The sequence below is a fragment of the Taudactylus pleione genome, unplaced genomic scaffold, assembly GCF_031769625.1.
Source record: "Taudactylus pleione unplaced genomic scaffold, aTauple2 ptg000203l, whole genome shotgun sequence".
Classification (NCBI taxonomy): Eukaryota; Metazoa; Chordata; class Amphibia; order Anura; family Myobatrachidae; genus Taudactylus; species Taudactylus pleione.
Window position 1 is genome coordinate 2,046,512 of NW_028284605.1, and position 13,542 is coordinate 2,060,053.

A 13,542-nucleotide genomic window follows, 5' to 3' on the forward strand; every position below is an offset into this window, starting at 1 on the left:
CACAGAGCTGGAAAACCCCCGGGACCTCAGCATGGCCGTCTCAACAGCCACGCCGTCAAAGACAGCCGAGTCAGGTCCGGGTGAAGGCAAGGACCCTGAGACAGAAGGTCCGGTCGTAGCGGCAACCGCAGAGGAATGTCCACGGACAGACCCTGAAGGTCTGAGAACCAGTGCCGTCTGGGCCACGCGGGAGCTATCAACAGGAGCGTCCCTCCTTCCTGTTTGAATTTCCGGATTACCCGTGGAAGAAGGGAGACCGGAGGAAACAGGTATGCGAACCGGAACGTCCACCGGACGGACAGAGCATCCACCAGAGACGCCCCTTTGTCTCTTGTGCGAGACCCGTACACCGGCAACTTGTTGTTGTGCCGGGACGCCATGAGGTCGATTTCTGGAAGACCCCACCTGTCCACCAGTAGTTGAAAAACGTCCGGGTGCAGGGACCATTCCCCCGGATGAACGTCCTGGCGACTTAGAAAGTCCGCCTCCCAATTGAGCACTCCCGGGATGAAGACCGCTGATATGGCCGGAAGATTGCGCTCCGCCCAAACCAGGATCCGAGAGACCTCTACGAGAGCCGCCCGACTGCGAGTTCCTCCTTGCCTGTTTATGTAGGCCACGGTGGTAGCGTTGTCCGACTGGACCTGCACCGGGCGACCCTGGAGAAACCGCTGTGCCTGCTGGAGAGCATTGAAGACCGCACGGAGTTCCAAGATATTTATTGGAAGCTCCGCTTCTGTCGGCGTCCACCTGCCCTGGAACAAGTGTGGACCCGAAACTGCTCCCCAGCCCCGAAGACTGGCGTCCGTTGTCAACAGGACCCAATTTGGAACCCAGAACGGACGTCCCTTGTTGAGGTGGGTCGTCTGTAACCACCACGTAAGGGACAGGCGAACCTCCTGGGTGAGCACAATCGTCTGGGACTTCAGAGACTGAGTCAGCCCGTTCCACTTGGACAGGATCAGGTGCTGCAGAGGTCTGGAGTGAAACTGGGCGTATTCCACCATGTCGAACACCGACACCATGGAGCCCAGTAACCTCATCGCCGAGTGTAAGGACACCCGGCGGCTGTGCAGACAACTGCGCACCCTTGACTGTAAAGCAGAGATCTTGTCCTCCGTCACGAAGATCCTTTGCTGTCCCGAGTCCAATAAGGCTCCAAGATGCAGAATCCTCCGAGACGGGATTAGAGTGGACTTCTGCCAGTTGATTAGCCAGCCGTGCCGTTGCAGCAGTGCAATGGTCAGGTCCAAGTGGCGTAACAGGAGCTCTGGAGATCCTGCCACCAATAACAGGTCGTCCAAATACGGCAACATGCGGACTCCCTGCAGCCGCAGAGAAGCCGCCATGACCGCCATCACCTTGGTGAAAACACGTGGTGCTGTTGCCAGGCCAAAAGGTAACGCCCGAAACTGGAAGTGGTCGCTGCTGATTGCAAACCTGAGGAACTGTTGATGGCGCCAAAGAATAGGGACATGCAGGTAAGCGTCCTGTATGTCCAATGACACCAAGTAGTCCCCAGGTTCCAGCGCCAGAATGATGGACCGTAGGGTCTCCATCCGAAACTTCGGGACCCGCAAAGACTTGTTGAGTGCTTTGAGGTTGAGTATCGGACGATATGACCCATTGGGTTTCTGTACCAAAAATAGATTTGAATAGAAACCCTGGCCCCTCTGGGAGAATGGAACCGCCACTATAACTCCAGCCTGGAGCATAGTGTGCAATACCTTCCGCAGCTCCGTAGCCTTGTTCCGGTCTGATGGGAGACCCGTGGTGAAGAAGCGAGCCGGGGGTCTGTGCCGGAAGGAGAGGGCGTATCCGTGGGAAACCACCTCCAGAACCCAAGTGTCTGTCGTAGTGGTCGACCAACACTGGGCGAACTGTAGCAGGCGGCCTCCCACCCTGGGATCCCCCAAAGGGAGGCCCGGACCGTCAGGCCGCAGGCTTGTCATCTGGCTTGGGGGCCGGACGTCTGGTACTCCATGCCTGCTTCCGGGGCTTGACCGATTTCTTAGGGCCAGCCTGTCGAGGAAACGACTGTGGTTTGGGCCTGCCCTGGGCCCTAGATGACCGAAAGGACGATGGTCCCGAACCAGAAGGAGCAGCGGCCGACGGGAGACAGGCAGATTTGGCTGCCGCCAGCGTGGCCACAATCTTATCCAGATCCGGACCGAAGAGAACTTCTCCGGTAAACGGCAACGCTTCCAGACCTTTCTTGGAATCTGCGTCCGCCTTCCAGGATCGCAGCCACAAGGTGCGACGAGCAGCTACCGCTGCTGAAGAAATTCTAGACACCAGAGTACTAATGTCTAGAGCCGCCTCGTTGATGTAGGTGGCCGAATCACGGAGATTGCCAATCAACTCCGCCTGATCGGCCGGACAGTCGGATTCAAAAGAAGCCTCTAATGAATCCGCCCAGCGCTCCATCGCTCTGGCAACCCAGCAAATGGCCATAGCCGGCCGTGCTGCCCCCCCTGCAAGGGAATAAGCGGACTTCAGGCAGATTTCTACCTTGCGGTCCGTAGCATCCTTAAGGGAGGACATGGATGGCATCGGCAATGTGGCACTACGGACAAGACGGGTCACGTGAGAATCCACCTGTGGAGGGGATTCCCACTTAGCAAAATAATTATCCGCGAACGGATAAGCCACCGCCAGGCGTCTCTGCGGCTGGTATCTTTTGCCAGGTTGTTTCCACGCCTCCTCTAAATGGTCCACCAACTGACCCGAAAGAGGAAAGACTGTGGCATCGCCCTTCACATCTTTGAAAAAGGCATACTTAGATTTAGCCGCTGGGGGAACTTCGTCCTCAATCACCAAGGCTGTGCGGACCGCCCGAATAAGTCCAGGAATATATACTTTGGACTTAGCATCAGCGTCCTTAGTATGGAGAGGTTCCTGATCGTAAGGATCTAGAATCTCCCCATCATCAGACGTCCCTTCGTCATCCTCATAAGGAGCGGACAGAGACGCCACCGGCCTTTTATGAGACCGCATCACAGACTCCCCTTGCAACACATCCGACAAGTGCTGTACAGAACTTGTCAGGGAGTTAACCCACGCTGGCTCCTGAGAACCCGGGAGCGGGGAAATAGGGAGACTGTGGGGTACCACCAATTGTCGTGGGAACCCCTGCATGGGTGACGACACCACAGACTGCTGGGACAAACCCATCGGAGTAAACGCGGGCTGCGGAGCTAACTGGCCCACTAAAGCTGTTAACGCCTGAGCGAAACAAGCCCAGGGCGGCTCCTGTACCGGTGCTGTAACCGTAATAGGCCGCGCCATGGACAAACACTGCCGGCAAAGGCCCTCCGCGCTACCCTCCCCCTCCGCTAACGGTACTTTGCACGTGGTACACTGTAGCCGGAGGGGAAAATCACTTTCAGACATGATGGCACCACGTATGTGACCTCTCTCACCAATTAAGTATTAAATAGGCGAGAGACCACCCTGCAGCACCGCACCGCAAGGGCTTTAGCAGAAAGAACAGGGACAGTAATAAAGCTGACAGTTTAGAGAAGAAAAGATTACAGGCAGCAGCGCTAGCACAGTCACATACAATGCAGAAAAATAACAATTCCTGCACTAACAGCGCTGATCACTCAACTACACAGACACAGGGCCTGGTAGGACACAGCGCTGCATACACAGACCTGACCACAGCGGAGGAGAGGTATGCGGGGGGACCCAGACCACGATGCTTCCGTCCAGCGCTTCCAGCAGCGTTCACCATGCGTTCTGGAGAAGATGGCCGCCGAGGAGCAGAGAGGAGGCTGGCCTGGGGGAGGAGCGCTGCCACAGGACCAGTCGGCAGCATGCAGAGAGGGCTGTGTGCAGCGGGGGAGGCGCCGGCTGTGAGACAGGGAAGGCGCGCTCCCCTGGCATGCATTTAACCCCTGGGACGCCGCAGCGCTACCGCTCTGCTGCGGTCCGCTGTCCCAGGGGGTAGTGGAAGCGCAGGTTGGTCGCCTGGCTCCACGCTGCAGCCAGTCCCCAGGGAGCCCCCTGCCTGGGGACTTAGGACCATGTGATCAGCGGGGACCCACCGCGGGACCCCGCTGCTTACCTCTGTCCCCCTTGAATCCGGCCATGGTCCGGAGCATCTGGGGTCACCGCTAGCTGTGACCCCAGACGCCCACCAGCATCCCCGGATCAGTACCGGCGTTCTGGTACCGGCGGGGTGTAGGGAAGACAGCATGGACGTCAGGACTGACTGTCCATGCTGTTCATCCAGATGTGCAGCCACAGCTGCATGAAGAATAAGCTTCAGGGGCTCTTCTAGCCCCCACTCCAACAGGTGCACCCGACTCCGGCCGGGCACCAAACTAAACTGAGGTGCCTTGGCCCGGGGGCGGGGTATAGGAGGGGGACCTAGTGCATCCTGGGAGGCTGAAAGCTTAACTCTTTGGTGCCCTGCGACTGACGTCACACCTATACCCCAAGGTATCCTGTGGATACCCTATGGACCCTGAAGTAGAAAAAGGAGGAATTAATACATTAAACAGTATAGAAAACAGAGGCAAGTGGCATAGCCTAGACAGAAACAGCATAGACAGACCAGATGAGCAGAAAGCAAACTGACACAGAATATTCAGCATCTTACCGCTGTCTTTGCTTTGGAGATATCATCGATCTGAAGGTGGAGATCCTCAATTTCAACCTCCATAGACTTTCTAGCTTTTACTGCAGCTGCACTTGTAAATTCAGACTCCTCTAGCTGTAAATAAAGCACATGAATTAATTCAAGTTACAAAATAAAAGGAATTGTGAAAGTGCATGAAAGACATAATTGATTCTTAGTGACTTGATACACTGCGTTATCATGAAAAATGTTTAGCCTATTGAATGAAATGGCTGCCTTGTCTCCACTTTCACTTTAAGGGGCATATGTATCAAAGCTTGATGTGAGATAAAATTGTGAGATATATACCATAAACTAATCAGCTTCTAACTTACATTTTGCAGGCTGTGTTTAAGAATGATAGTCTGGAGCTGATTGGTTGGTGATATATATTTCACAATTTTATCTCACATCAAGCTTTGATACATATGACCCTAAGAGAACAAAAATGTACAGGCATTAAATGCACCAACAAATTAACAAAACCCCTTTAGGCATCCAGAGACCCAGTGATGGCCTTGGAGTGTTACACTATCAGAAAGCATTTTTATTGAGGCTGTCATTTTGAAATTCCCAGTGGTATTTCTGTAAACCAGCTGCCGATGTTGTGCTGTTATGCCATCTATGTGGTTTGTATTAAAGTACATACTTGAAGTCAGATTTATAGCACAGAGTGTCTTGCCTGGTAAAATATTTCCCTTGGAGTAAATAACATCTCAGCAAATAGAGAATTTATGGTGTGACACAAGGAGGAGGGAGAAGACATTTTGGGACAGTCACATATCACAAGAACCAGGGACACCGATCTGCTCAAGATTATGAAACGGCCTCTTGGGGATTTCTCACTGCTTCCCGATAATTGTTTTTACCCCTACAGAGTACACTTTAACAGAACATTCTAAGATGGGAACTTGGAGGATTTACCACTTATGTCAAGAAGCTGTCACAAGTGCCATGCTAGCCTTTCCTATTAAAACACTGCTAGGACAACTTTATTTTCTGTTTTTCAACAATATTCATCCACAATAGTCAATAGCTGCAGCACAAAATTCAGTAGAATAAAAATAAAACTTAAAAAAAAATTCAGATCACCTATTTCATCTGTATATATCAATTATTAAATTTCTTTTGTTATCTATAATAAATCATTTTATCCTACAGGAATTGGGGGACACATAGAAATAGTGATGCAATGCAATTTAGGTTTTAGTATTGATCCCCACCTCTCTTGCCTCCATCTGGGGACTTTATAAGGCGCTCACACCAGCTAACATCAATCTTTTTCCAACACTTAATTTTGCACTAAAGCTTTGGGACTCATGAGCATTCAAGTATAAACTTTCTCATCCATTAACTTTCCTGATACTGCCATTTGGAATAACCTGTTATTCCTGTTAGCACCAAACCATTAGAACCTTGGATATACAGATTGGGGTTTTTTGCATTGCTCGTATGATCACTCCTCCTCTTTATCAGCGATCCAAAAAACCAAAGTTCATTTTGAAGTGATAGTTAAGTTGTTAAGAATACCTGGCTCCTGAGCTGTGCAATCTCACGTTTGCTGGGAGCATTGTTCTTTAAGTGATCCAACATGATTTGTGCATCGGCAAGCAGAGCTTTTGTCCTCTTCAGGTCCTTTCTCAAGCGTTTCTCAGTTTCAAAGTCACGTTGATTAACCTAAGGCCAATACAAAAGTATGACTTGCAATCCAAAAGCCAGATGCTGGGCTAGTACAAAGAACTTCAAGGAGTAGCACGGCTTGCAGCAATGACATTTTTTTTTACCATACCTGTTCACTAACGGAATTTAATCTGCTTTCCAGATCTCTCTTCTCTCTCAGGACCTTCTGCTTGTCCTCATATTCCTCCTCTAATTGAACTTCCATCTGTTTAAGCTGTTAAAAATGGAAAACAGGTGATGTACAGGAAAACAATCTACATCACATAGCACAGAACATCGTGCTGCATCCTAATACATAGAGCAGTACTGGTGCAATGAATCCTGTTTAACTGATGCTACTTTGTGACAGCTAGCAAAATGTTTTTATCGACTGCTACGACAAACCCACATGTCCTATTATCTAGAACTAAAAAAATGTAAAGAAAATGGGAAGCAGAAATCCTGCCAGCCACCAATTCTACTATTTAGGGCACTGGTAACCTGCGCATAGTGGAAGATCTCGTTGCAGGCTGAACTATCAATTTCAACTATGTTCTGCAATGAAATTACTAAGAACTATCGTACAAAGGCTCTGATTCAGAGCCGGACGCTCTGACAGAGCGCTCGCTCTGAATCAGGGCCGTCCTTCTTCATTTTTAGAGCGGCCTCCTGGCCGCTCGTATGGCTGTGGGTGACCATCGGGCTTGCGACGAGACCCTTGTGGTAGGGTCTCGTTGCTGCAAGACCTGGAGTGCTTTTGGCTCTATCAGAGCCGAAAACACTCCCACTGACATCACTTGTGATGTCAGTAGGGCCGGTCCCAGACGGTAGGCGTTCCCATTGGAACGCCTCCGTCTGGCCAGCCACGCCCCCGGCACACCCATCAAAGGGGGCGTGCTGTCACTCACCATCGACAGCACGCCCCCTTTGTAGCGAGACCCATAGCGACGACTTGCCCGTCGCTATCCGGGTCTCGCGCATGGGCACGACGGAGCCGGGTCCGTCGTGCGCATGCGCACTGGGCCAACATCGACCCACTTGCAAGCACTCAGCGCTCGCGAGCGGGTCTGAATCAGGCCCAAAGTGCCATAGTGATGTGACTACTGCCTATTAAATTGACCACTTATTCTCTAATGAACACTGGCTCGGCAACTAAATGGTTACAGGGATGTCACTAGCATTTGCCTGCCCTATAGTAGCAGTCTAACAAGTTGGACTCTTGAGTCATAAAGACAGCTATAAATTAACCTGTGATAAACACCTTTGAACTAGTATAGGATGCTATTGAAAGCCATGTTGGTAAAAAAGCAGCTATGAATAGACTTCTAGCAAGGGTTACCTTTTTCTGACTGGACTGTCTAATCTCCTCCACTTCTTCTTCTTTATTCTCCAGCTCCTTGGAGTGTGACTGCCGGAGTCGCTCCATTTCCATCTCCAGGCGCAATTTTGACTAGAAACAATCAGCAAATAATTTACTAATAAAAAAAAACATTGCCCTGGTTACATTTCAGCTACTGTAACATTGTCTATCCATTCCAAGAGAACTACTAACAACGCTTGTTTAACAGCTTCTCTTCAGCACCTTCTGACCGGTCCTTTTTGTAAAATTCATATTTGGGTGAGGTTTTTCAGAGATATTATGGGGGCGATTCAAATCGGTTCGATGTGCCACCAGAGCTGTTGGCAACCACCATATTTATTAATTTATCTACCATATTACACGGTAATGTGAGCTGCCAGACACTGATGTCCGGTGACACATCACTGAGAATTGAATTCCCCACCTAAGTATGTAGAGGGGATAAAATCCTTGAGAACATATGAATCCCTGGGTACTATGCAGATTGTACATCCACAAACAATGGCATATGGAGTTGTACATTCCACAAAGCATCTGCCTAACAATGGAAGTATAATTTAAGTACAAGTACCATAGGAGAGGACATTTAAGCATAAATCCCACATGATGGCCCACTTATAAACTAAATAACCACTGAGCAGAATTTGGCCCATTTTGGAAAGGTAGTGGATAGATCCCCTTCTGTTTCTGTACCATGACGTCATCAGTTACTGTCCAACGTCATTCCCTACCATCCACGTGGGCATAGAGGGGGAATATAACCATGTGGCGAGTGTAGGGATCCACCGAGCCGAAGCGTGGCGAGTCTGTCACTTCTTTTGGTGGACTTTATGGGCAGGAAACCGCACTTCCACCCTCATTGCACGTTACTTCCAGATAACTAAACAGAGGGGGTTTTATACACTAACATTGTGGTAACTTCCCTTGGCTGTGATGCAAGTAAATTACTGTTGCTAATCGCAACTTGGTGGTCACATATTGTGCAAAAACCCTTCAACAGTGAAATTGGAAGACTTCCCATTAATATTAATTAACTTCTGCTAACAAGCGAACAAAGAACATTTAACAGTTTTGATTTCCATTATTCTTCCCCTTATGCAAACAGCAGCAGACGTGGAAGTCAATGTTAAGATTCCTCTGTGCTGTGTAAGAAAATACGCTGAACACATAAAACTTATGACGCCATCATTTTACCATCATAGCACAAGAGCATGTAAACCTAATTCTACAGGGATATTCATTGTACCGAAAGTGTCACAGCTGATCCTAGATTTCAGCGTTTTTGTGCTTAACGATCTCGGCTTCTGCACAAAACTTATGCACACAGCAAACTCTTAGTCAATCGGCACACAAGATATTTTTTTTAAGCCATTATTCTGATAGCATGGAAGGATCCATCAAAACAGATAGGAGTTTATCTATAAAGCACACCCTAGTGGGCACTAAGGTATCGTGACTGGCCTAAAGTAGTACATGGGAAATGCCTGCTCACAGCCCTGTAGGCTACATTTCCAACAGAAAAATGAAATAAGCTGAGAGCTCTAAGTGCTGAGGGTACAGGAACAGAGGCCAGGCAAGTCTCCTGATGACCATCCATCTCTGGCCCAGTCGCTGACTCTGCAATTGCTCCCTGATGTGCGGACAGCTAATGGCACTTCTTTAACTTTTACAGCTACCAACAGGAAGATATATAGGTAATGGCTGGAGAAGAGAGCAGGGAGGAGGCTGAGCAGCAGATGAACAAGGACATGAATTCTCACAGATTGTGGCTTTTTTTTCCCTTTTAAATAGTGATTGCTCAAAAAACTAGGAACCAGTGCTTCCTACTGTGCAGCTTTCTCACACAACTATACAGCAGCCTGGGAAACCAGATATTGCAGGTAGTAAGGAAACATGACCAACAGCCAACCCTTGCCTGATGTGTCACACTTGGTGCCATCACCATTACTAAAGTTCTCAAGGAGGAATGTCCTTAAATACTCTGTTATCAATGACAGGATGAGTGTGAATACAGTAATAGTAAAAAGAAATGGTCACGACTGAAGCAGTGGTGAAAACAGCTGTCATCTCCAATGGCACAATAGGTGTTCACCAACATAACGTACTGTGCCATTAATTATCTGACATTTATGCTGAATTGCAAATAAAAAGTGAGATTACAGCAAATATCCTTTCTGGTTACAAACATTCTTCTAGAATCTTAATAAAATAATTTAAAGTAAATAAAAATGCTGAGTAAAACCTTAATATAATAGAAAATAATGTAATCTAAAATAATCATTAAAGTTGTAAATATGTTTGATAGAGCACACAATAGGGTTCATTTACTAACAATTCACTTAGGTGCAAGATCTTGTGATAGCAACCAATTAGTAATTGCCACAAAAGGTCTAAGCTGTCTAGAAAGCCTCAGAATCATAGCTAATAATCCATCATTCATTTTGCTTATTAAATACTCCTACAGCAGTGGTTCTCAAACTTTCTTGAATCACGGCGCCTGGGAGTATCAGCATTTTGTCCACGGCAACCCAAGGCCAAAAGTTTTTTATTAAGAAATTTAGCAAAAATTATTCAATTAAGTAAATACAGTTTACTTGTTATGTGATGGTGGGTTGTGCTCGGTTTGTCCACATATTTTATGATTGGCAGCCAGCAGCACTGGTTTTTCCTATCACACTGACCATAAAATATTTTGGTTTGGTTCTGGTTCACCAACCTAAGGCTCCTTTGCAAATACACAGAGGCACCCAAAGGTGCCGTAGCTCCCAGTTTGGGAACCACTGTCCTACAGTAAGAATAGTGTGTCTAATTGCTAAAACACTAAGGGGCCAATTTGCGGTGGCACACACGATGGCCACAATTACACTCGCACTGCGCACACTGAAATAAATGTGAACATTCACCAATACAGATGTGTCCTCATACACTATTGCCGCAATCGCGACAAAGAGCTTTTCTCGGCGCACAAGGTCATGTGCGACCCAACTTTGCGCCAAGCATATTTTTTCCTTGAAGTGAAAATTTTAGTCGCAATACGACAAACCTGCTTCATGAGACTGCACTGATTAATTTGATATGCAGCACTTGTATAGCTGTGTGCGACTGAATCTGAATCTGCAGATTAATCAGTGCAGTTTTGTGAAGTGGCTTTGTTGCACCACATTGTGCCTAAGATGCATTCAAGCACAAAAGACATGAACAAGATGCTACACCACTCAGCGCAGCTCACGCACACCAGGCATCTCGCGCCGCATGTTGAGTTGTATGCATCTATGCGATTGTGCCACCTTGAACCATTCATTTGTGAAATTATAATTTCATAATTAACATCAACGCGTACTTGCACCAACCCTATACCTGGCATGCACGCACTCAACTTAGTCTATGTCCGCTACCATCCAGTTGCGCCCATTCAGTTATAAATAGAGTGTACTTTGAATCGCCAGGCGATGCGCATGCTCGACTACACAGCAAGCACAGTGCTAAAAAACACAAGATACTTCCACAAAATATGCAACTCTGAATCTATTCCTTAGTTTCTGTGCCACAACTTGGAAAATCATGAAACAATAATATGGAAACTCCATCATCTATCTACGTTTTTATCCTATTCCACCGACGAACAGGTCTTCAAGGGTATCTCAGCTCTACGTACCTGCTCCAACATTTGAATGCTTCCAGCTTGTTCATCCAGTTCTTCCTCTTGGTCTTTAACTTTGGCCTCCAAGTCACGGAGCTGCTTCTTTACCTTTGCCAGGGAAGCCTCATCCTTGGACTCCTGTGATGAGATGTCCTGGAGTTCAACTTCCAGCTGATCCACTTTGTGTGTGAAGACTGCAATCTCAGATTCTTTCTCCTGATCAGGAAAGATGCAGACACAGAGTTATTTTAAAGTTCTAACATGTCAAAATTGTCTACCCTGACACAAGCAGCTTTCAAACTATCAAATGACGATCTGAGATGTGAAAACACAGTGGAAAACTGATAAAATTGCTAAAGGAAAACGACGGTTATTTTCAGATGCAACAAATATCAGAACAGGTACAAAAAAATAAGACAAAATTACAGGAAAGCACAGGCTTATTGATTTTAAAGAAATTTAAGCCGGCGGAAGAGAGAATAAAATGCTATCCTGCTGAGATAAGCATGCCATGCAGTGCAAGTGTTTATAAATGAAACAGAGGCTTCTAACGTCACAAATGCTCACTAATTGCTGGACTGTGCCATGAAAGTAATTCTACTATAAAAGAGACACGTTAGCTGCAGATGTTAATTTGCGGAACTGAATATTTAGATACCATATAGTTACAATGATGCTTCTTCTTTTATAAATATCTTAAGAAAACTGTGGCCAAATATTCTGAACAAATACAATTTAACACAAAAGCTAATTGCACTAACTGTGCAAAATATGTAGTGCCAAAGCACACATGATCAATGCAGTGCAATAAAGTGCATTTAGTTTAGTAAGTTGCATGAATAACGATTTCCTGTACATCACCACGTAACTTTTGAACATTCATATAAGCAATAAAAAGTCCAAAATATTTTACATCAAGCATATAACATATGATAATCAGTATGTATCAGTGTCTACTGTTCTAAACAAGAGAGCTACATGACACATTAATAATGATATCACACACGGTACTCCTGAGTCAAATCAATGGAGTTGTGTGGTTGTGTGTATCGAACTTAGGTTTATTGTACGGTGGGGTTTAAATTGGCTGTCTGTATTGAGCTTAGGTTAAGTTTATGGTTGAGTTTGAAGCTTTGCATAAACCAGACCAACTGTCCACCAACCATCCAACTAGTTGGTTGGACTGAATGAAAACGGTCGTTCAGGCAAGTTGGTTAAATCTGTTTGATTTAAAAAAAACTTGTCTGAACAACAGCTTTTATCAGTGTTTGGGAGCAAATGGCTGATTGTCATTTGCTCCTATGCATTACCGGATTTTCATTCCAACCATCTAGTTGGATGGTTGAAGGAAGTGTTGGTCTGAGGAATGGCCAGCTTAAGTGGGTTGAGTGTATTGAGCATAGCTTTATTGTATGGTGGAGTTTAATTTGGTTTTATGTACGGAGCTTAGGTTGATTGTATAGTTGAGTTTAAGCTTACTGTATGTATTTTTTTTAACATCAATAATTTTTATTGATTTTTCAAACAAATAAGGGGTACAAAAGAGAAAATAAGAGTTATGGTAGACTTACCTTTGTTAACTCTTTTTCTTCGAGGTCCATAGGGTCCACAGGGTTACCATGGGGGAAATGTGGTTAGAGTGATCCGGACACCAAAAAATTAAGCTTTCAGCTCCCAGGATGCCTCGTGTCCTCCTCCACATATACCCCTGCCCCTGGCCACAGGCATTCAGTTTTGGAAACAAGCCCAAGGCAGGAGAAGGAAAGAGGAGAAGGAAGGACAATATTCACCAGAAACACTTTCACAGAAGATGAGGGAATCCGTGACCTAGAGAAAAATGACCCAATGAAGCCATGAAGCCAGATGAGTTAGGGTGGGTGCCCTGTGGACCTCGAAGAAAGAGAGTTAACAAAGGTAAGTCTACCATCACTCTTATTTTCTTTTTCAGGGTCCATAGGGGGTCCACAGGGATACCATGGGGATGTCCTAAAGCAGTTTCCTTAAGGGTGGGGACACTCCTGAACAGAAAGGAGAATCCGCTGCCCAAAGGAAGCATCCTGAGAGGAAAAGGTGTCAAAGGCGTAGAACCTAAGAAAGGTGTGGGCAGAAGACCACGTGGGCACCTTGCACAATTGTTCAGCAGTGGCACCACAATGAAACACCCACAATGGTCCCACAGACAGAGTAGAATGTGCTGTCACTGTGCTTGGAACAGGGAGATCAGCCGGCGTGTAAGCCTGAGAGATAGTCATGTGCAGC

General features: G+C 46.7%; 1 protein-coding gene across 26 annotated transcripts in view; it reads right to left on the bottom strand.

Annotated features, from left to right (window-relative positions):
• The window catches only part of MYO18A (myosin XVIIIA), a 350,017-nt gene that overhangs the window by 56,282 nt on the left and 280,193 nt on the right, over positions 1 to 13,542 (bottom strand). For all 26 annotated transcript variants that reach the window (XM_088477757.1, XM_088477755.1, XM_088477756.1 and 23 more), the window contains 5 exons: positions 11,299 to 11,499; positions 7,623 to 7,733; positions 6,414 to 6,518; positions 6,155 to 6,301; positions 4,607 to 4,720 (listed from right to left, as the gene is read on the bottom strand). In XM_088477757.1, the coding sequence (XP_088333883.1) occupies positions 4,607 to 4,720; positions 6,155 to 6,301; positions 6,414 to 6,518; positions 7,623 to 7,733; positions 11,299 to 11,499 (678 nt within the window). The remainder of the gene's footprint in view (positions 1 to 4,606; positions 4,721 to 6,154; positions 6,302 to 6,413; positions 6,519 to 7,622; positions 7,734 to 11,298; positions 11,500 to 13,542) is intronic.